The sequence below is a fragment of the Calidris pugnax genome, unplaced genomic scaffold (assembly GCF_001431845.1).
Source record: "Calidris pugnax isolate Ruff unplaced genomic scaffold, ASM143184v1 scaffold70, whole genome shotgun sequence".
NCBI lineage: Eukaryota > Metazoa > Chordata > Aves > Charadriiformes > Scolopacidae > Calidris > Calidris pugnax.
This window is the reverse complement of record NW_015090862.1, coordinates 5,833,397-5,857,580: the sequence shown is the minus strand read 5'-3', so window position 1 is coordinate 5,857,580 and position 24,184 is coordinate 5,833,397. Positions and strand designations below refer to the sequence as shown.

At 41.3% G+C, this 24,184-nt stretch overlaps 1 protein-coding gene and 1 long non-coding RNA gene across 12 annotated transcripts in view; one reads left to right on the top strand and one right to left on the bottom strand.

Moving 5' to 3' along the window:
* TCF12 (transcription factor 12) overlaps positions 1-11,215 on the top strand; it is a 171,707-nt gene extending 160,492 nt beyond the window's left edge. For 7 of the 10 annotated variants that reach the window (XM_014944367.1, XM_014944366.1, XM_014944364.1 and 4 more), the window contains 5 exons: positions 2,355-2,469; positions 3,275-3,446; positions 4,092-4,324; positions 7,316-7,469; positions 8,911-11,215. In XM_014944367.1, the coding sequence (XP_014799853.1) occupies positions 2,355-2,469; positions 3,275-3,446; positions 4,092-4,324; positions 7,316-7,458 (663 nt within the window). In that variant the 3' untranslated portion in view covers positions 7,459-7,469; positions 8,911-11,215. The remainder of the gene's footprint in view (positions 1-2,354; positions 2,470-3,274; positions 3,447-4,091; positions 4,325-7,315; positions 7,470-8,910) is intronic. The other 3 variants (XM_014944368.1, XM_014944365.1, XM_014944372.1) reach the window with 1 other exon arrangement.
* A 112-nt stretch (positions 11,216-11,327) lies between these two features.
* Positions 11,328-24,184, bottom strand: part of LOC106889418 — a 36,665-nt gene continuing 23,808 nt past the window's right edge. For both annotated transcript variants that reach the window (XR_001412307.1, XR_001412306.1), the window contains exons 5-9: positions 23,179-23,257; positions 19,242-19,392; positions 17,531-17,660; positions 15,457-15,641; positions 11,328-14,227 (exon numbers count right to left, since the gene is read on the bottom strand). This is a non-coding gene — a long non-coding RNA (uncharacterized LOC106889418). The remainder of the gene's footprint in view (positions 14,228-15,456; positions 15,642-17,530; positions 17,661-19,241; positions 19,393-23,178; positions 23,258-24,184) is intronic.

Genomic DNA, 24,184 nt, shown 5'->3' with positions numbered 1-24,184 from the left:
TGCCCCGGCGGTGGGCGGGGAGGAAGGGGGGGGGGGGGGGGTCTGCTGACGTCATGGCGGGAAACGGGGCCGGGCGGAGGTCTCTGACCCCCCGGTACAGGGGGGCCTTGCGCTGGGTACAGGGGCTTCCAGCACAACTTTGCCTTTGGGGGTTTTATTTTGTTTGCCTCTTTGGATTCTCTAGTGCATCATAGATCAGAGATAAAAACTCATGTTGTGGTCAGTTGTGTAACACTCCTACCTCTGAAGAGTTCTGTATAAATCTTGTTAATCTAGATCGTATGCTTTGAATTTGTCAGCCTGTTCCAAAGGACTGGAGCATTGACTTGCACTCAGTTTTTGTTTCTAATCTGTTTTCTGCCTTTATCAGAACCGATTTGCTAATCTGTCGCTCTCAGATGAGCTCTAGATGTGGAAGTTGCCAGGGTTCTGGCAGCCGCTGCATGTGCACACAGCTTTAAGAAATTTTTGCCTTTTTTAAGAAGCAGATTTTGGAACAAACCTGGCCCCGAAGTGATTAATCGTCTGTGGCTTGAATAAAAGCACCCTCATGTGTCAGGACTAAGCATGACCAGAAGAATAAAATAACACCCACAACCAGGGGCAGAGCGGGAAGGGCTCGGTGCTGGCAGCCAGTGTGGGGACTGAGTTCCACCTCCCCGCTCCAAAGCCTCCTGTCCCCGGGCCCCGGCTCCACTCCCTTCTCCCGGTGAATTCCCGGCCCTGGCAGGAGCCGAGCTGACCGTGTCCACAGTGGAACTTCTCCCAAACAAAGCCTATTACACACACAGGCAGATAAAATATACTTTAAATAGCAACAGATATTCAGCAGTATAGAAGAGGAGATTTTCTGCAGAACAACGGCTACAAACAGCAGCCCCGAATGACCTGATCTCAGTTGTGGGTTGTCAGGGGGGTTCCCCCTTCCCTTCCCTGTTCCCCTGCCTTCGCTTACAGGAACGAGTGTGTATTAAACAAAGGATAAACTTGCATAAGGGTATTTATCTCTCTCTGGGTAAAACCCATACTAAGACATGAAAGGTAAAAGCTGCATTAATTACTCAAGAGGGATTCAAAGCTCAGCAGTTTACTAGGATTGAAGGATTTATTGAAAAACAGTGGTTCTCATGTGTAACTCCAGGCAATAAACCTATTTAATTAAAGGCTTAATCTTCTAGTTGACATGTTTGCTACTGTTCCAATAAAAAGCTTCATCTGTAGCCAATTTTTGTAACTATACAAATAATAGTAGAATCCCTCATCTTTGTTCAGTTTTTTAACTGTTTAATTGTATTATGTTGGTTATAGTATAAATATTTAAAGGACTTTTATGTCTTTAGGAATCAAAAGCTTTAAATGGTCTGTGTTCCAAACTATTGAAATACAGGCAGTGTGTCTTTACTGCTTCCTTTTTCAAACAAAAGAATATTCATTTTTTTTAATAGAGGTTTGCAATGACAACAGTATTTTGTATTGAGCACCAGTTTTTTAACAAATTTACCTCTTCCAGCTAGGTGTGCGCACTCGTAGCTATCTCACAGAAGTATCATTAATTCAAGTTTATGCAAAATTAGCATTTTTTAAAGACTCTTAATCTCAGTGCTTGCTGCTTAGAAATTTGTGTGATGTATTATGAAGGAGCAGATTAGAAAACACTGAGAGAGGTGGTAGGAATAGTTAGATGCTTGGATTATTTTCATGTGGTAAGATTCTATAAGGGGACTAAATGAAATATTTTTAGCTGAGAAAGGAAGAAAATGAGAGAGAATTATGAAAGAGAAAAAATATTTTTGTATTAGATCCCGTTCTTTCTTAATCCTGTTTCAGGAAACAAGAAAGGAGACGTTATAGATATGGTTTATAAATATGTGTGCATACATACTCATCCATAGAGGTGAGTGTAGGGCCTTATACTCACCTTTCCCGTGTGGGGAAGGCTGTTATTCCCCATGATTATCTTTTAAGAATCAAAATGTTGTAAGTACCAGAGCTGATAGTTGTATTAGTTCAAAGCAATCGAAGGTTAATCAAACCTTATACTCCTCAGGTATAAATCAAGGAGAAAATTCTGTGTGTTCTGTCAGGAAAATATTGAAAAAAGCTGCTGCTCGTTTGCTTCGTTATTCCCAACAGGTGTCGGTCACTGCTTGAAACGCAGCTTAATCCAGTGCAGTGTAATCAAGTGGTTTAGTGTAACAGCATCTTTCAACTAAATCTTTCCTTTACTGAGCTAGAACTTTAACTCGGGTCTCTAATCCAGCAAATACTTTAAGTCTTTTAAATTTCTATTTTTAGACTATTTCTTTGAATCGCATCTTTAATAGAAATGTTTGCTTTGCTTTGCTCTGCTCTAGGTTGGGACTCATCGGGAAGAAAGTGTCAGCCTCAACAGCAACCATTCAGTTCTTCCCAGTACAGTCTCTGCTCAGAGCACAGAACTAAATCATAAAACACAAGAAAGCTACAGAGGTAACTCTCCAGCTCTATTAAATGCTGAACAGGGTCTGCAATAACCCAGAGCCAACGGGGCTGTACATCTTGGTGAACTTGTGCCAATGCAGGGGATAGGGAGATAGATAATGCTGAGAAATAAAAATAAATTATAAATCCTATAAACCAGGACTGCTAGGGATTCCTGCAACAATTCTGAGGGTGTCCCTGCGTCAGATTTGTCCTGGTGTAGTTTCAGCAGAAGCCCCTGCCTTACAGGCACGTTCTGCAGCGTTAGTGGCCACAGCAGCATTTGTGGGGGCCGCGGGGCGAGCTCAGGCCAGATTTCAGCCTGGCCGAGCGAAGGAAGTTGTTCCACACAACTGTTTACAGTTGCCTCAATTTTTAACCTAAAGAAGTCAGGTATAGAAACCAGAATCGAGCTTACTGGTTAGCGTGCTTGCACCATTTAGGGATGGGTGTGTTGCACGTTTGGCTGAAGCCCAGGCCGGGATGTCCGTGAGCCCTTGGGCTTGCAGCCCAGGCACGAGGTGCCAATTTCCTTACTGTGCTAAACGTCCTCTTGTCTTTAGCAGTGTCTTTCTTAGATTAAGCTGTTTCTGATCAAGCTGCTGTATGAGTTACAATCCCTTTACAACCCGTGACACGTGCCCAAGTACAGCAGCGGTACCAGGACCTCTCTCGTTTCTGCTGCCAGAGCGTAGTTCCTCCGGTTGTCTCCCCAGCCTTCTGCTGGGCTCTGGCCTCCCACCGACAGTGGCTGCTCGAGAGTCCCCCAAGGTTCCTCTCCTGTGATTCTCACCCTGGTCTCTGTTGCTTGCAGCATTGTCGGGTGGCTTGCAGAGCCAGACTGTGGCTATAGGGCCAACAGAAATCAAGTCTGAACATAAGGAGAAGGATGAAAATACACATGAACCCCCCTCATCGGATGACATGAAATCAGATGATGAGTCCTCCCAGAAGGATATCAAGGTCTCATCCAGAGGCAGAACAAGGTGGGTTGCTGACACGAGAATTTGTGCTTCGTTAATGCTCTGTAGCTTGTTGTCCTTAAGTTGGACAGGCCTATATTAAAAAAGAAAAAGAAAAAAAATAGTTCTAAAATTGACCGGAAGGTCCTTAACAAAACCAAAACTTTTTAACAAGCACATTAAATTGAAAATTACTTGAATGCCTTTTTTATATAAGCTGATATATTGGATACTACTAAGAACTATTTGTTGAAAATTATTTATTCTTCACTTGACAAAATGGCAGAGTTCTCCACTATTTTAGTATTTGTAATTGGGTAATGGAGTGCAGTGGTGGTTTGGGTACACTTTCTGCTTCAAAGGGCAGCGCGTTGCCCCTACTCTTCCTAGAGGTATTTGCCATCTGCAGACAATACCCTGTGGATATTCCTCAGGCAGAAACCATGTAACGTTTATTTGCAGGGAGAGGCAGGACCAGCAAGCCTTACCTTGAACACTTACACATTGGTATCTAACGCTTTCTGAGTTAGCTAAATACACTTCAACATGAAATACATTAAGTGGGAAGAAGTTTAATTTCATCAGCTGAAAATTGTGAACCAGCAGCAGGATCACTTGTTTGAAATCCCAGCGATATTTCAATGTACTCTTACTTATACTTTCTTGCAGCAGTACTAACGAAGATGAAGATTTGAACCCAGAGCAGAAAATAGAAAGAGAAAAGGAGAGGAGAATGGCAAATAATGCTAGAGAACGCTTGCGTGTACGAGATATTAATGAGGCATTCAAAGAACTTGGCCGTATGTGTCAGCTCCACCTGAAGAGTGAAAAGCCCCAGACGAAATTGCTGATTCTTCACCAGGCTGTGGCCGTCATCCTCAGTCTCGAGCAGCAAGTGAGAGGTCAGTCACCATCCATGGGGCAGCTTGGGGGGTAACAGTTGTGTGCTGTGACAATGTTGAAGTTCTTTAGGAGAAGCAAAGAATTACTTTATAAATAAAGAAAGGGGGAAGAGCAGTGGGGGTATTAGGTTTATACTCTGAGCTTGCTTTTTTTTTCCTTGTGCAATTCGCCATCTCTTCACCTGAGTTTTCAAGGTAAATTGATAAATTGAAATATTGGCACATCTTGCCTTAAATTGTGACAAGCACTTATTTAGTAGCACAGAAGCTTTAGCAAAAATAAGAGATCTATTTTAAGATGAACACCACATAATTTAAATGCTAAAACGCAGTGAATTTAATTGCATTTACTTAGGTTTTTGCACTAAACGTATACTGGGAAGAGTATACTTCTTTAATTGAATCAGGGCTGGGTTTGCATCTGTTTTCTTTCCCTGATTCCTTTAATTTTTTCTAGGAAAGGTGCAATAGGCCTATTGGTAGGTGCAGAAGGAAGCACTCTGTGCAGTTGACTCTCTTTAGGAAAGAGATTTCTAGGAATCACATTTAGTTCTTCCAACTGTTCCTGTGTGTTGGTGAAGCTACAGTTGACTTAGTCTCCCTTTATACTCGTGTCAAAGACATGTGAAGGTTGGAGGCACCTCCCTCAGAGGAGGGGGTGGGGCAGCTGGACCAGGGGGTCATTGTAGAGCCCTTCCCACAGGAATTACTCTTTTCTGTGCTGCGTCACTGACAGTTAAAGAGGTGAGTGTCCTCACAGATTGCTGGTCCGGACTGGTGAATGTCCATCTTCCTTGGTGTCTTATCGATGGGAGTCCATCAAGTGGCTGGAAAAGTCTTTCAGAGGTGGATGGTGTCAGTGGTCGTATTTGCTTGATGCTCTGCACCTTTGAATCACTGATGTCACTGAATGATGTCAGTGTTTTATTTTTGTGTACTGTGTTTTTACTTCCCTTTCCTAATTTGTTCTTGCATTTGGCACAGGGAATCCAAGCAATTGGCAGTTTATTGAAAGTGACAGAGTGAATAACTTCAGGCAAGCTGATGTACTGCCTAGTAAGGAGGAGACGCTGTGTTTTCAGTTTTATTGACCCAGTTTTCAATAAAGAAACACACTGTCTCCAGTCCGAGTTCTTCCAGGGCCTGTAGAGTAACCAGCTACTGTGCAGGAGAGACACTGGCTACTGCCGTGGGAAAGCCCATCTCCGAGACCCTGATCTTGGGAATCATTTTGGTCTGAAAATGTTTGCCATAGTCAGGAAGCTAAGACTGAATATTACGAAGTTGTCAGAATGACATGAATCAAGCACGTTTTTTAATGTTTAAAACCCATAAAGTCACTTTTCCCTTGGTCGGAGGCTTCTGAACCTCCTGTCCCCGGCAGAAATCTGTTGGTAAACGTGCTTATGGTTAAATGGGACCAGTTCTCCCAGTGCCAACTGGGAGCTTTTCCTCCCTCATATTTGCCCCTCGCCCGGTGCTGGGCGGCAGCCTGTGGGGAGCAGGGGGTGCCCCCCGGGAGAGGCTGCTCCCCCTTTTCCCTCGCCCGCCTCCCTTTGCACCTGCTCCTGGCAGTGAGTGGCCGGAGCTGCCTGTGGCGCCAGAGGAGCCGTCACCAGCGCTTTGTGTCATTGTGGAGACAATTTCCTCTCTCCGCTGGTAATGAAGCTGCTCATTTTGTGATTGGAGGTATTCAAAATGAGACATTTCAGATTTTAAGCTCTAACTGTAGGCTAGCATTTTTATCTCCGTTTCCTAAATCACTGTAAATTAACTTCCTTTCAAAGTTTCCACATAATTAAATCTTCTTTAAAACTTCAAGGCAAGCCACGTTTAAACAAAGAAAACTGTGATTAAGAAAAGTTAGTGTATTCTTTCCCAGTAGGCTCTTTGGGAGCGCTCATCCTTAGGAACTGCAGTAGGAGGCTGCTGACGACGACTTGGGTGAAAGCAGAATTAGCAAGTCCATCCAAAATTGCCTCTGTCAGCCGGGCTGGAGTCTGCCCCTGGGACATGCACGGGGGCAGCGAACTGCGGTGACTGAGGAGCACCCACACAGGGCAAGGGACGGGCCTGTGCGCTCTGTTTGGTCCTGGCTCTTCTCCTGAAGCTGAAATTGTACCTGCAATCTGCATCTGCAAAACACACCTCACTGACAGCTAGAAAAATGCCTCAAAATGTTGATTAAATTCAGCGTTTGCTGGTATTTCATACCTCTCCCGTGTCTTTCTGGCCATTGTGATTTACATCTTTTATATTTTGATTCATGAAAAGCCATTTTGAAGAACAGAAACAGCTGGCTTTTAGAAACCCTCATGATTTGAAACCTACATCTATTGAAGGTAATTGGGGAAGTGGAGACATACTGCTGGAAATACCTTGATAGCTGGTCTACAACAGGCTGTTAGAAGGTAATGGCCTTAATGTGAGAGGAAATACATTTTATTTAAAAAAAAATAAAAATCCTTCAGCTCCATGTGACTGTCATCATAGCTGTTCGATTCAGGCGAGATGGGCACAAGGTGATTTCACTGATATGAAGGTATGAAGAGAACTATTGACAGGAGACTCCACCTCCCTGTTGTACCAGCAGGCTGATGCTCAAGGGGAAGAGAGCAGCAGTAACCTTGCTAGAAGTAGCATGAGGTCAGTAAGGTTGGTAAGACCTCAACATGCCAACAAAACACAGAAATCTTTTTTATTACATTGTAAATTACAGACCTCATTTTGTCCTTGAGCAACTTCTGGTGACAAGGGAAGCACTTTTTAGAAGTTTGTTGAATGTGTAGGTAGGCAGCTGGTAAAACTTAGTTGTTTTTATTTTTAAAAATAGCGTTTTAGGAGATGCCTGGTAGGAGTTTGAGTAGCGCTTGTCCGCATTAGGCACCAGCATTGTAACTGCAGGTGGGACATGAGCAGTGAGGAGAGGAAGCTGCAGAGCTGTTACGTGCCCTCAGCCGCGGGATGTCAAGAGCCATTTTTCTGTTGCAGAGCGAAACCTAAACCCTAAAGCAGCCTGCCTTAAGAGAAGGGAAGAAGAAAAAGTTTCTGCCGTATCGGCAGAGCCGCCAACACCACACCCAGGAAGCCACCCTGGCCTGAGTGAAACTACCAACCCTATGGGTCATATGTGAACACCAGCCAGGTACGTCTCGGGGGGCTTCTCAGGGGCTCGGACTTGAGGGATCGAGATACGTTTGTTCTCAGTTACTGGGCTGCCACGAGCACCAAACGTCTTTATGCTGCTGAGTACTTCTGCATCTCTGAGCACAAGTGAAAGCATGTGGATTTGTTTAGTTCTAGAATAAAACAAAACCTCAAGAAATTGTCATTAAAGCCTCTTCATTTCCATGTGTTGTTGCCAATGGCTGCATCTCTTGGCTCAGGTGGCCTTCTTGGCATGACATCAGAGGGATAGTTAACAGCTTGCTAGATAAGCCAAGCATAATAAGAGATGAGTTACACATCTTTAAACGGTATAAATATCACATTAGTTCATTTAAAAATCCATGTATTGTTTCCTAGCACTGGTACCAACAGCTAAGAGAGCCCTCTCATCTCAAAGAGGTTTGCCATCTGGCTCACGGCCAGTCACTCTGACCCCTGTCACTTGCCCCAGAGATCCCCAACTATGGGAGCTCCCCAGCGGTGTTAGTGAAGATAGCTGAGATTTAAAAAGTAAAGCTTTCAGCTTTGCAAGATGGGTCAGCGTTTCCAAAAGCCCCGTGCAGTCCAATATACGATACTTCATTTAAAACATGCTGATGGGGATATTTGTTCTTTGGGTTTATTACGTGTTGTTTAATTGGTTGGATTTTTAAAATAATTGGGAAAAATGTGATTTTGAGAAGAAAAAATTCTGGGTATTTTATGTCTTTTATGACAGTAGAATTGTTGCCACTTTCAAAAAGGGTAAGAGACTGAGTTCAATGCCCTTATTTTAATCTGTAACTTTACCAAATTTAGTGGTTTGGGAGGTCTGTTGTTGTGTCCACAGGATGGTTTGCTTCTACTTCAGCTGCAGACAGAGGCATGCATTCTGCCAGAATGAATCCCATGGGAGTTTGGCATTCCCTGGTGTTCCTTAGAAAGCAGCCAAATGGCATTTAAACCAGGCCGGATTCGAGTCAGTCCTCCTTCCCCATCCCCTACAGGCAGCTTCTTTCTTCATAAGTGAAATGGGGTTTCTTTTTAGGAAAGCAAGGTGCTTTGAATTGATTTATTTCAGACCAGAGCAACAGGCTACTAATATATCCTCAGGTGATTCTTGATTTACAGCTGAATTTATAGTCTGCTCTTATCACACTAATTCAGTGGGCCACTGTCAGAAGTTTACTATATCCTTGCTTTTTTAGTAGCAATAACTTGGTAAGATGCTGGCACGAAGAGGCCGCACAGGCCCATCTGTCATGTTCAGCGTGGGTGTCTCTGGGAGGAAGGATCTCAAGGCCGCTCAATGTGATTTTCTGTTGTACTGAGCTGAGTGAAAATGCCATAAGATACTGTTTAAATAATTTCTCTTGCACTGCTATTATGTTGCTTGTTAATTCTTTTCCTAATGCTCCTTTCTTCTCCCAAATGTCTAGAATTCCAGAATTATTGGTAGGATACACAGAAGGTGACCTTTCTTCACAAGGACACAGACAACTAACATTATATGAAGACACAAACCTGACAGGAGAAAACACTTGAAGCAAGAAACCCAAATGCAATCTTATGATCAAAGCTACTGGTCAACACCTGCATCAGGATCGAAGACGCCAGATCTTCAGACAGAATTTCAGCCCAGAATTTCATACTCTGAACATATCATTCTGTTGCAAGCAGTGTGTCGCTTCTGCACAATCAGAGACTGTTGTGATCTCTCCACTCATTGTGGAAGTTGCCTTGTGCCTAAACTGAATTGACAAATGCATTGTAACTACAAATTTTATTTATTGTTATGGAACTGTAAAGGTCTACATATAAAGGGAAAAGTTAACATGTTAAAAGCTGATGAAATTTCAGCTGGATGCCAGCATTTACTAAAGCTGTTCACATTCAGAGAACAAAGCAGTGACAACCGTCGACCCGTAGCATTCCCAGCATACCTATTAGTGTCTTAAAAAAGGAAGGGAAAAGTCTTTTGTTGTCCTTTCCTCTCCTTTTGCCATATGACTAGTGTTTTCCATGCAATAGGAAACTATTCCTTGGTATAGCTTTTTTTTTTTTATGTTATTTTTGGTCTCTGGTAATCTGAACAGTTATGGTCGTAGTTGCCCTTCCCTGCTGAGCTCCCTGCTGCGAGCCAGCAAGAGGCCTCCTGACGGCTGCGGCAGGAGCCGTGCTGTGACCATAACATTTCTTGGATTTAAAAAGTGATTTTTGTTTTCCCTCAGACTTTCCTCAAACTTTTTTTTTTTTTTTCTAATTATAAACAAAACCTTTTTAGGCTTCTAGGCTTCATAGTAAAGCTTGTAACGTGAAGTGTAAATTGGGTGGGGAGAATCTACTTTGTTAGAGTTGCTTTGTTTTCCGAGCAGTAAGTACTACATATAGTACATGTAAAGTGTTAGCTGTACGTAAGCACAAAATGCATTAAAATACAAAGGAGATTTTTTTCAGGCTGTAATTTTGGTGAATAGTAAAATCCGAAATTCACCGTGGCAGGTAGTGTGATGCTATAACCACCAGTAAGGTGGGCTTACTTACCTAATGGAATCTAAGAGCAATGGTCACCAGTTTTTCCTTACTGTACACATTAATTATCGTGTCTTTTTTGTATGGCTTCTCAGCGGAGAAAACCCAATAGTGTGAATCAAATGCAAACAAACGCCCCCTCCCAAGCCATAGTAGCATTAAACCTTTAAATGTGTCTCCACCGGAACAGTGTCCATCCGTATCCCTTTGTCACAGACGTGCTGAAATGGTTAAAATCCCTTTGGACTCCCATGGAAACTGTCTTCCACTGCAATGACCATGGGAGGAGGTTCCCCAGCCCAGGTTGTCAGCGATTGTTTCTGCCGCATCTCTCATCACTGGCAATTGGTTCACACGCTAAACAGGAACAAACCAGTAATTTTTATGAAGTCATTTAATTTGAAAGAACAAAAGATGGATTGTTAAAATAAACTAATGAATTTAAGCTCATGTTTTGGATGGTTCCTCACAAACCAGTTTGTGGAATTAGTGGACTCATTTCTATTACTTTAATTTGCATATATCATCCAGTAACACCTGATTATATCTGTGGCCTTGTTCTTCATTTCAGTGTTTATCAGCTAAACAAATTTGTTGCTTATGACGTGTGAAAGTGATCACGTGCCACTGCCTGGCCTTTTTCCTTCTAAGCTTGTTGTCTTTTTGGCTATATTAGACTTTGCAGTATGCCCAGAAGCTTTCCTTCATAAAATAGAAAGAAAAAAACATTTGGCTTATTTTTCACTGTAGCTAGTCTTTTATACAATAATCTTGTAAGAAAATTTCTTGAATTCTAAATATTACTCTTTCTAGATTTTTGAAATCGAAAAAGTTTTCAGTAAAAAGTTTCTTACTTTATTTTACTATATTAGGTAGTAAAAATGTAGGGTTATTTACCATAACCTGTTCATTAATATCAGAAATTTACAATAGCATTGTAAGACCATAGTAGGGTTCTAGCATACCGTGTAGTACCTATGGAGTATTGTAAGAGCTAATTGTCCGAGATGAATTGCTTCTCATCTTGTTCTCCAGTTTCCATTGTTGGTTTATTGCAGATTTGTACCCTGTGTCAAATTTCAAGGTATTGCTGATAAACCTTTCCAACCAGCAGCAAGAAGTTCAAAAAAATTTCTGTCAATGTAACAGAAAACACTATGTATATAACATTTATGTAGCAATAAATGTGCCATCTTTTTTTAACATGGTAAATCAGTGAGTTTTTTAAATTTCTCTCTCCTCATAGGCAAAGCAGTGCTTGAGAAATACCGGCAAAACCAGCCTCTGCCTTTACCTGAAAACAAAAGTGGACGCGGGCTCCGGGGGCAGGGCCAGGGCCGTGCTGCTCCTGGGGAGGCACCGCGGACATTCCTGGGAGCTGAGGGGCCCGAGAGGGATCACAGGGACACCCGGGAGCGGGAGCCCCTTTATGTGCATTGACGCTCGGTGCCGAGTTACTGCTGAATTTGATCGATGCATCTCCGGAGGTTTTATCAAAAAAAGAGGGGAGGGAAAAAGGCCATAGCTTAAGCTTGAAATTAAAATTTTCACATTTTCTACACCTTTCTGCAAGCGCAAGCAAAAGAAACTGTAAGTCCCCAATGTCCAAGGCGTACGCAGACGGTGGTGAAACCTTCATGCAATTCCTAGTCCATAGCTGTTTAAGGCAAAAACCTCAAGTAATGAGCAAACTTTGTAGAAGCTTGAGTTTTTCCAACTGTTCTCTAAATAAATATCCCAGGGAAAAGCACATCAAAGGCAACAGCAAATAGAGATACCAAGTATATGAAGCTGGGCTGTTCACCTGAGTGCGGTGTGTGTCAGTATGGCTGCTGTGTACCCAATACTGCCCTTTGTCACCTTAGAAAGTAGTTATTGTGGTGAGATGTAATTGTGTGTATGTGTGTGTGTGTGTGTGTTAAGAGATGCACACTGGGGTAGTTTCATTAAATACAATTCTGCCAGAATGAGCATTTGGACTATTGTAGGAGAGCTTTCCTGTAAATCTAAAGCATTGGGAAAGGCTTTAAAAGGGGCTCAATTTTTACTTTTTTTTCCCCTCTGGCAGGGAGTAGATGCTATTAAAAAGAGGATTATTTATCAAAGAGTTAACATTTCCTGAAGAATTAATCAACATTAACATTTTCCCCACTTGCATCTGGAAATCGTGGCAGACCCAAAATAAAATGCAACAGTCTGTAAAAGGCAACCTTGGTACTGGATGGTAGACTCTGATTTTTTTGTTTGTGACACCATGACCTTGTGCTTTCTAGTATACCTCACCTGGGGATCCCAAAATGTCCTGTAAAAGGAAGAAATAGTTTGTCCCGATTTTAAAGCCTTCTCTGCCTCCCCGCAGACAAGATGTGGCCAAAGCTGAAAGCCACCAGGCGGCTGCCCCAGGGAGGGGGGTCTACAGTCCATCGCAGCTGGGGGAGGGCCAAACCTTGCTCCTGCCCTCTGCAGCCAGCAAAACATTCCCACAAAGTGGGAAAACGGCGCTAATAGGTGAGGGCTACAAACCTTCTCTTGCCTTGAGGTCTCCGCTGTCAAAGAGCAGAGGAGCCGGTGCCATTTGCGGGGGCCGTTTCAGACTGTTTAAACATTGTTTGTTTTCCTGAAGTTAATCCCACCGACAACCTGGATGTCACTGCAAAATCCTGTGGGTTTACTCTCTGGTTAAGAGAGGACTATAGCGTTCAGCTGCTGTCACCAGCCACAGCCTGTGTGCCTCGGGTGGGACTGCGGGGAGGGTGGCTGTTCGACTGCAGTCACCTGGGGTTGTTTGTGTTGGCCACAAATTGCACTGACCAGGCTCTAGGGCCTGGAACTGCACATCGGCTGGGCTGTTAACAGAATCCCTTTCAATGCTCTCCTAATCCTGACTTTTCCAAATGTTTTGATGCAATTAACAACATCTGCGAAATAAAAACTGATTAAAAAAAAATTATCAAGTCTTAGAAAAAAAAAAAACAAATACTAATACAAATGAGATAAAAATCTCTCTCAAAATATTGGTTGTAATTGAACCTGGAGGGCAGCCCTGTTAGAAAGGTAGTGTCTGAGCTGTATTTTTGAAATTCTGGTTATTTCAGGTGAACTAGAGAAACGACGATACCAAGGCTCGCTCATTTTCAGGAGAGATCCACTGTATTTTTAACAGTATCACCTAAATGTATAGAGACAAAAGGAATCAAATATCAACTATATCAGTCAGAACAGTAACTGCTGCCAAATGCGATTGAAGAGATGAGAAAATAATTTACAAGATAACTCAAAATTTGGTCTATGTTAGATGTAGACCCCTGCAAATCCTGGACTTCAGAAAAGTATGAGAAACCCATGCAGATCCTGAAGCTGGAGCTGTCTCTTTCCATCAAAGCTCTGAATAACACAGCAACTTACATTTGTTTTGGAAAAACTCAACAATTCAGCTCTTTGAATATTTCCTCCTGGATTTTTTTTTTAAAGTAAATGGATGTGACATTAAACTCCTGTACAAAACGAACGCAACTGTGTCTTGCTACCTTGGTAACGTGGATTTTTGGCCCTACTTTCTTATTTTTGTGCTGAGGATTTTTCTGTCCCCCATCACTGTATTTTAATGGCAAAGGAAGACTCTTGGAAATGCCAGAACAGACTGATTTACTGGTTTGCTAGATTACTTATTTATATACAAGTAAATTAAGTGGTTCCTTATGCTCGTGGAAGTTCTGACACACCATGTTTCATTAAATGCACATCCTCTCTATCCAAGATGCAAAAAGGAAAAAGAAATACTTGTGGTGGAATTGCAGAAGTCAAGTCTTTTATATTCAAACACAACTAAAGAAATTTGATAAACAATCAAATGTGTAGCAATCATTATATAAATAAATTCTCCAAACATGAGGTTATAAACTCACCTGTAGAGTGAGTTCCTGAGGAGCAGGGTATCGCTCACCATTTTCCCCCCAGCACCCAGAAATGGGCAGATGTAACCAAAGCATTAACTCACCACAGCAGCAGAATTCATCACTAGCCCTAGTTTGTGTGTTTGATGGATGGACGCCAAACAGCCAATTGTTTGCTGCACAACCACCTTAGGTGCTCCAGACTACTCCAAACTGATTTTCTCTGACCGTAGAAATAACTGCTTTCAAAATCAGATGAGTTCTTCAGGGCATTTGTGGGCTTGATATTTACTGTATCAGCCTCATTCACTCAGACTAGAACCTTGATGTGCTAGAACGAAAAGTCCCCATTTCAAAACGCTGAAAACTCAGTCTAAAGGAGAGACATCTCCTAAATATAAACATTCGATGACGAGGTAGGGGAAATTTTTAGATCATGTTTTGATTTATCATCAGAATGGTTGGTTCACCTGCAAAAGCTGAAGAGGGCAGCAATATTGTCTTTTAAAGGTCACAAAGAAAGGAAGTAAGTCTTGCAGCTACACTTCTTTGGACAGTACCGAGCAGAGAGCTCACATCTTCACTGATCCTCTCTATCCCGCAAAGACATAAATGCTAATGCATCTGATTATGAATATAACAGCTAAAGTACATTAATCCCTAACACTACCTGACTAATAAAGATAAAATGCATGCAATATCAGTTCTAAGCTGATGGGCTCTGCTTCCAGTTTACCCTTTTAAAAGGCTAACATTTAATTAAATGTCCATTTAATTTGTTTACATGACTAATTAATAGCTGAAAGTGTAATTAAACATAAAGCTTTTTAAATGCTCGTTCCTTTCCTAGCATCAAGAATAGTAAGTGTGAGCATCATAATATGCAAGTAAAACAAGAGGGCAAGATTGCTACAAATGATAAAAAAAAAAGGGACAGCCTACAGAATGTGAAGGTAGTAACCCGACATAAATCAGTGCCTGTCATTAACTGTAGCCTGCTGGTCATCATTATCCTGCTAGACACAAGTATAACAAGTGTGTCAATAAGGCACTCATTATAAAGCTTTTTGAATATAAATACAGATTCTGCTTTTACAGGAGTATCAGGGAAAAGAGTGTGAATGAAACCAAACCCAATACGTGTCTGTTAAACTTTGCTATTCTGGTGTGACTGTTTTGCATATCCAGGATAACTGATGAAAAACAACCACACACTGGTTAATTCTGCTGTTTCTGTAAGTGTTGACTTTTCAACTGAAGGGCAATGTAAATCCAGCTGTCCGTACGTGCTTCTACAGATCTTCCTGGACCTCCTTCCTCCCTCCTCCCTGCACTGCCCACCCCCAGTTTCTGTTGTATGAGATACGGTCTCCGAGTTGCATCGGTTATAAGCAAGCTTAAAATGTTTAATTTCCAGGTACGTGCCTCTGCTAAGTCACTAATGGAATGATGAGTGTGGTGCAGGTTTACTGCTCCAGCGTGAGGAGCAATGCTGAGATTCAACAATGCCAGGTTCTGGCATCCACAAACAAGTGTCAGAGAAATCTCTGCCTCCCTTACCTGTGCCACTTCTTGCCTGGCCCTTGCCCATCTGTGAGGATTTGACGCTTCAGACTTTCAGCTCCAGGTTTGGTCCTTCCCTTCCAGCCCGGTGTGTGCCGACTTCTATTCCTTCCAGGCCCAGTGTTGGGCTCTCTTGTTTAGGTAAAGCAGCAGCTGAGTCTTCCTCAGCACGCAGAAGAGAGCTGAGGGGGCAGGAGAACAGAGAGAGCAAGTTGTCCTCCTCCATTCCAGCATGTGGCATCACAGTCACCTGGAGCCTGTTATCATTCTAATTTGTGAAGGGTAAATTTATGGGCAGTAAAATTCCTCAATAATAGTAACAACAAAGGAATATGCACAAACCAGCAGTTCTTCTTAATCAAAGTATTGGAAAGGGTGGATTTTTTTACTGAAAATCTTGGAAGATTTTAGTCCAAATTTTCAGGATGCAAAATTTGTTCTCATGGTTAAAATCTGTAAAGTAATGGGTGCTAAAAACAGGAGATGAAATTGGAAAGTAGCAGGCAACCTTACCCACGGGAATGTAACCATCTCTAATTGCACAAACAAGGCTGCCCTGCCAAAACCCAAATGAAACGGTGTGGGGTGTCTGGGTTGTTCCTCTGTTGAACTGTGCAAGTGCATGACCTGCTCTGTGACAGCTGTCCTCTCCCTCTTTCCTGCTCATGCTCACACTCAGTGAGCTTCATCTACCTTGTCATAAATCAGTTCCTAAACGCTTTGAGGTATCTGCTTCCTTCCTTTTCCCAAAAACTGTTTTAAAGCAAAAGATTGACAATAATCTGTTCATTGAAAAAAAAACCCATAATTTAGCCCACATTTGTTTTAAATTTATTTCGTATTATTTTGTAATATTTTAAGCTCCATATGGAATGAGAGGGACATCTGAAGGCATTTTCATCTTAGATCTGAATTGCTGCATTATAACCATATAATTCTTCTCTTCTACACATTTGCTAGAGTAATTTTTATCCCGCTCTAGTCTACCAAAATTCCCTCTGCCCAAGGGCCCTTGATCCCATAGAGACATATGCAGAGTTTATGCATGGGATAGCCCTTCTCATTTCAGTGGGCACACTTCAAGTACTGAGTTCCTATTATTTCTTCACAGGTCAGACGTCTGATGCTTACAGATCTTTCTGGGTTTTCTACAATACCCAAGGTAGGAGTGTGTGCAACAGAAAGGTCAAATTGCTAAGCCTCACTGCTGCTTTTTTTATTAGAGAACTGGAGACAAAAATACCTATATAAAGTCTTTCTTCTTTGTGAAGCAAAACCAGTGTTTGAGAGCAGGAGGCTGGGTGTGGGAACGTAAGTACGTTGCATCTGTGACTTTATAAAGTGATCTGGAGACATCTATTTTGCAACAATTGGGAAGAAACTGGGTGGGTGGTGTAGAAGTGGGGGAACTGTGAAGACCAAATGTTTAGCTGTATTCAACTGTAAACAGAGTGATAGTCAGTAAACAGTCTCTCTGAAGAGAGTAATTAATAGGCACATGTGAAGAGATGGAAAAGAAGATGTATCCTTCTTCAGCAGACATCAAAGAGCAGTCTGGACAGTGAGAAATTAAGCATACCCCAAGGAGGCCACACAGCTGAACGTACATTCAGCTAGGAAATGTAATGCTATATAATGAGCTAGGAAAAAGAGGAGTGAGGGGTAAGACAGGCAGTGGAAAAGGAGTCCTAAAGCAACAAAGGAAGGAGCAACTCACTCTGTGAGGAAGGGAGCTGGAGCAGAGAAGCAGGGAGGTCTAAGCAGGTCAGCTCTTTCTGCAGAGGGGTCAAGTTGCAGAGAAGTTTTGTGGGATTAGAAAGAGTGATAAGATAGCACAGTAGGTAGCCTCAAAATAAGATAAGGAAACAGAGGAGGAGCCACTGAAATGAATGGTTCTTCATTGTGATTCTCCTGCCTCTTGCTACATCTGAAAGCAGAACCCTGTGGCAGTTGGCCAGTTTGACAGGGAAGGCGATAAAAATAAATTACATCCTCTGTTTCCAATACAGACTGAGATGTTTCCAAAAGAATGGGGGAAGGGAACTTATTTGCAGGGAGGAAAGGTACTTACATGATCCAAAACTCATTGTCTGTTCTCTATAAAGTGGTGTCAGGGCCGAGTCCATAATGTACGTACTTGGCTCCAAATGGGGTTTTGGAGCATTCCACCTCTGGGACCAGCTGCTTTCGCGAATGTTCGGCTGGAAGAGAAATCCAAGTTCAAAATGAAGGAAATGCTCTTTTTTGCCTCTCAAAGAGCACACATGAAGCTGAGAGCAACAAATCAGAAAACCTGAGGCCAAGCAGTTTGAGATTCCCAGTGTCCTGGGTGGTCTTTGCTGTTAAATTCTATTAGTGTCATCTGTGGATAATGTTTTCCTTCAAAACCTGACTAAAGCTGAGACAAGATAGATTTTCCCAACCAAGTTGATTTACAGCTTAACATGAGTAGAATACGTGTGTGTTAGCAGTGTGGTTTTGGCCTACTGCTGCAAATCAGGTTTTGTGCACCCATTTCAAATAGTCTAAAGAAATAGTCAGGTCTTACTGGAGTTTCTTGGCACAAGTGGAGATGCATTTTTGCTGTAAAAGCAGCTTTAGCAAGGACAACTAATCTCTCTCATACACAGCACTAAAGGAGTGGTTTTGGAAGAAGTAAAAGAAACCTATGAGAAGGCTGGAACCCACAGTATCTAAGATGAAACATACTCTGTCCTCTTGCATGTGCTGTCCTCTGAGCTTTGATATGCGCTCTGTGTATCAGTGGAAACTGAGGATTGCCGTGCCCTCTCTAATAACTTTTGGCTGATGTATCAGGTGACACATGCAGGGAAAATGTGCCTTCTACCACGCAGGGACTGTAACTGTGGTTCACACAAGGCAGGGAAGTACTTTGCATCCAAGCACTCCCACCTATGCTTAGGACCAAGCAATTGCCCTGTTAGTTATCCACTGTCATTGTCCCACTGAGAAAGCAGTCCAAGTTCTTTGTTTAACCACATATTGTGGAATAAGTCATCAGCTCCCCATGAACTGGAAATCAAAAATAGATCTGTTCTTATGGATCCAGGACAAATATATTATTCATCTTACCTGGCTGATTTGTCCCATACCACTAGTGATTTTCCCAGAGAAAGATTCTACATGTGACTAATGGCATTTTTTGAGGGTTAGAAATTCCAAAGCTGTCTACTCAAGGGAAGAAATTTTGTGTTTCAGCAACTAAGAAACATTGGCTCTAGTTACTGCAAAGAATGGAATTGCAATTAGTCTTCTACGATCTTTATAGGCATGCCTGAAAAACAGAGATGTCAATATTGCAAGTCTGAGAGGTCAGTAAGGCACTGTCCTTTGCTGACAGGCAACAGACCATGCTTCAAAAATCCCACTTGCTGGGCTGGTGGAGATAACATTTAGTGTGAGGCAGAGCAGCTTCAGTTTTAGGGCAGGGGTGCTGCCTCTGTGGTTCTTTGGAATCCTCTTTGCCGGAAAACAACCCTGTATTATCCTCCAGAGATCAGCCAGGGCTGGTCTCCCATCTGTTCATGGATCTGCACCTGTTTTTCATTTCACCAATAGTGGCCACATGGCCTAAGACTCAGGGGGGAATACAGAGAAGAAAATGAATGTGTCTTTCAGGCACTGGGGTTGGATTCAGAAGTTCTGAGTTTAAATCCTGACTGTGAAGCACAACCTTGGTGAGTCCTTTCATTTCTGTCTGTCTTAACATCATCTGTAAAGAAGAGGAAGGAGTCACTATTATTCTGGGGCTTTGTCCTTACCTTTTTAAACAAGGAATTGGAGAAAAATTGTTTTTTCCTCTTTGCTTGTATTTCACCCAGCACAGAAGTCTTTACAGAAGTGGATCTCTATAAAACACATCACTGATGATTAGGAACACCAAACATGTCTCCCATCCATCTCCTTTGCACTCTGAAAAACAGAAGGGAAGTTCCTTAGAAAAGTTGTTGAATTTCTGCCTGTGTAGATGACAATACTGCTTGGACATAGCTCTGGTAGCACAGAACTGGTGTATGGGTATTTTGGGTGTTTATCTGCAATGACTGCATGTGAATCCACTGTAGTCACTCTTTGTTGATCTGATGCTGCATCACATTCTAGCTGCAGTCAGCTTCAGAGGCATACGGAGGCAGCTTATATATCAGTTCCCTGCCTCCCTCATGTCTTGCACTGGGCATGCCACAGATCTGGTATTGTACATTTTGTACTCCTTACACTTGTTTAGAAAACAGAGGCAAAGTTGTTGCCTGGCCTCTGCCTACTCATTTTATTTATTGCTTCATCAGCCACACTGTGTGTTTACACTCCAGTACAACAGTTTGGCTGCAGCTTGTGTTGACAGCCCGTAGATAGCCTGAGGCTAAATAAAGAGGGTAACTGCTGTCAGGTTCCATGTAAGTTCTCAGCTGGGCATGGCAATGCCATGCTAACTGGGGACATGCTGACCTTACCAAATGCTATCAGCTTCTGCAAGGGGCTCTTAAAGCGCTCGGTGTTGGAAATCCTTGCAAACTCACTCTTTGTGAATTTTCAACCCAGGCACTGCTTATAAAGAATCCTCTCACATTTTTCTTGTCCTAACTGGGGATTGAGTTGATTACAGCTGTTCTCAGAGTTGTTTTTCACCTTGAGTCTCACTCAACTTCTATTGAAAGCTGCTGGAGTTTGTCATTGACTTCAATGAAATTAGGATTAGGCCTTTATCAGAAAGTTTGCTGTTTGCTGCAAGTTTGATTTCCATGTGATATATCTGGAAGCTTTCAATTATCACGCTGCCTTTGAAATGGGAAATTGACAAACTGTTATCTCAGGAAGCTTGTTGGGTTCAGACTGGTTCCATCAGATCACAGGTAAATTTGTGCCAATCAGGGTTGCCATTGAGTTCTTTATGTTTGATCCTCAAATTAAAATTTACCTGTCTGATTGGTTTGCACTTGAAACTGTTACTCTTTGGTTTTGTCAGAAATTTGCAACAATGGAAAGGACAGGTATGTTGCATGATCCATGGATTAGGAGTTTTGTCCCAGCTTCAGAAACCCCCCAAGGAGTCTTGGGATAAAATGTTATGCTGAACACTACAAATTCACAGGTGCTGTGACCAGAAGATATAATTATGATCATTTATTTTGACCTTCTGCAAGCTACGAAGTACCTCCTGTGGTCTTTATAGAGGTCCATACCTCCCAATTTAACCAGTATGTAGTCATTAGAATTCTAGGTTGATTTAATTATCTCCAGTTATGGAAAGTTCACTGCAATCCAAGGTTACTTTTCCTCAGTTTTTAAAATTTGCTCCTCATCTCTTATCTGAACTTGTTTAACTTTTGTTTCATGTCACTGGATGTTGCTCTGCTTTCACCTGTGTCTATTGTTGGACTCTATACCTCTATAGTATCTCCATGTAGACCCTTACACACTGCAGTCAATCAACTTTTTCTTCTTAACCATCTTCATAGTCAGGTATGTATTTCAGAACTCTATTCATTTATAATTCTGGTATTTACATTTTCAGAATTTGGGTTATACCAATTTATCCAGCTTCTGGTGACCTGAATCACTGTGCTATTTTTAAATGCTGGTGTCACATTAAATATTTCCATTGAAACTCCTATGGTCCACACTCACTCTACAGTTTTGTAAGGCCCACTTAAAAAATCAGTTCTTTCACACTTTTCAAAACTCAATGGAAATACCCATTTTACCCAAGAAAGGCAAGACTAGACCTTAAACTAGCAGGCAATGCCAATATAAGGCTAATAATGAAGATGTTAATCTTGAACTACTGAGATTTTTCCTCTATTTCATGACTCACCTTTCTTTTATGGCGTATTTTTAAGTTCATTCCATTAGATCAGTTTTTTCATTGAATAGTATAAATGAATTTCCTAAAAGGCAAACTAATTCTGGACCCAGTGCTATCAAGTCATAGAGTAATTGAAGTGGGAAGGGACCTTTGGAGGTCATCTTGTGTAAATCCCCACTGAGAGCAAGGTAAAGCTTGAAGTTAGATCCGAGTGTGCTGCTAAATACAATCGTGACTTCAGGAAAAGGTTGAATGGTACCATGTTCACCTTTTAAAATTGACCATTCATAAGGACATGACTTATAAATGTCATGACACTTTACTGCAATAGGGATATTGCTACTATGTTGTGCTGGGCACCTTCACACTATGCATCCTTAAGATATTTTTGGAGCAAAATTCTATTAGTCAATCTATAATCAACATAAACTCTCATGGAAATATAAAAAATGACTTTGAAATTTACTGGCTCATCAATGGCCCAAGAACTAACCCTTTCGTTTAAGCATCTAGCGTGCAACAAGTCAATTTAAAAACTTTTCTTTATCTATACGCATTTGTATTTTCATTCTATTTTGTCAAAACGAGTATGAAGAATTAATTTTTCCCCCTTTTGAATGATTTTCCCATTTTTAAAATGCCTAGTAAAACTAGGCATTTGACAGAGATCTGTAAACTGATATCTGTAAAGTGATTATTTTTTTTTTTGTATATAAAATGCTGTTGTAACATTTGCTCTTCTGGTCTTATTCTTTATTTACTACAGTTTTTTGACATCTGTCCCTGTCTTTTTTCATCAAATATTTATCTGCAGCAGCTGAAAGAGCCTCATTTGTTTTAATTAAAAATAAGACCACCAAGCTGGGATCACTTCCTTAGCTCTTCCATGGCTTGCACAGACAGACAGTAGATCTTGTGAGGTTTTCCTGAGGGTGGCCCATTGACAGGCTTCCCCCCTCCCTATATCCTTTTCTTTTGCACCATGTTTATTTTTGGGTAGAGAAATGTAATCAGAGCCACATTCCGGACAAAGAAACTTTTTACAGTTAACACGCATGAGAAAGGAGGAAGATCATGTTGTGTTTCATTTGGTGTTTCATTGTAAGAAACTATATTCTAATTTGTGGCTTCTGGAATGGAATTATCATTGCCACAGAAACATAGGCATTGTCAGAGCAATAAGGCCTCTAGTTCAGCATGCTGATACTGACATAGGCAGCAAGCACTTAAGGAAAAATTATGGAAATTCAGCTGAGGAATATCCTACTGATTGAAAACATTTTTTGCGCTTTTCCTCACTAGCTAGTATCTGTCTCATGTCTTTTTTTTTTTTCCCTAGTGTTGACTTACAAAGAGGAAAAAATAAAGAACAAAGAAACAACCTAAAATAACTCCTTTGTGCAAAGTTAGTATTCTAAGGTCATGGTACAAGCTGATGCCTGTTGCTGCTAAAACTGTTCTAGAGGGTGTGTGGGACGTGTTACTTTCATTTTTACACGTCTTAGACAAGTACTTGTGGAGTGCACAAGTGTGTGGGACGTGTTACTTTCATTTTTACACGTCTTAGACAAGTACTTGTGGAGTGCACAGACAGACTACTCACGACTTCTAGTGATGGTGAGATGTCTTCTGATCTCGGGATCCCAATGAAGTAGCATAGCATCACTGACCTTTCTCAGCCATCTTGATTATCTTAGTTCTTGTTAATGAGAGAGACTTTTAAATTAGGCTTTTTCATTTATTTAAGATGGAGGAGACTAATAAGTAAATCCTGGTTTTTTTCATACCCCTTTTTCACCTCATTCTTCATCTTACATGAAAAGTAAAAATTAAAAGAAGCCATCCCCATGAATCACCAAAGTAAAACTGTTATATCTTCACTTGGCAAAAATTACCTTTGAAGATGATCCTACTTCAATCTCCCTGGGCACCGGAGAGTCATCCACTGCTTAGACATGTAGTTCTTACAGTTGTCTGTTAGATACAAAACATTGATTAGCTTTTGTAGGTGTAAGTTTCAGACTTTCTAAATTCTGAGAAAACCTATCAGACTCAAAGCCTGACAGTATCTTGTACACCTCTTAGTTTATTTTGTAGGTGAAGTAGAAAGAAAGGTTGAGGTGATCTCACATATAAAAAATTACATCATTACAACATCTACATAAGAAAATGGGTTCAGGTGAGTAAAGAACACTTTCTTCTCCTCAAAATACACATATGCAACAGGCACACAGTATATAGCCCATTTCAGAACTTTTATATAAAATTTGTTGACTTGCCAAGAAGTCAAAGGAGACTTTATCTCAGCATCTTTTCCAATTCACAGTATTATCTCCTATTATGTCTCCAGGACACAATGTAGTGGCTGCATAATGTCCTCATGTAGATTGGTTCTGTATATGAGACATATGGATAAAACTGACACAGTAATTCAAGGGCAATGTTTCCACATGTAGATGCATATATTAAGAGCAAAAATTTAAATGACAAGTTGACCCCTAAGTTGTCCTACACTGACACTTACTATTTAAATAACTTTTACAGACATTAATTCACTATATTATAGTTACAATATTGTACTGTAACTTTCTAAGATCTTGATATTGGCATAAAGGAAAAGAATCAATGATGTAACTTGGAATCAGAATTTAATCCTTTCCTTGCAAGATACTGAGACAGGAGACAGCACCACTGCTTAATCAATTGAACAATAGAAGGGCATTCAGGAACCTAGATTTTCTTTCCAGCTCTGCCACAGGATTGAGGGTGACCTTCATCAAATTATGTTTCTACTCTGTAAAATGTAACTGGAAATTCTCTCTTTAAAAGCATTTTAAATGAGAAAGTACTGTAAAGTATCCTAGATTTGATGCTGATTGCTTACAACGGTAAGTGAAATCA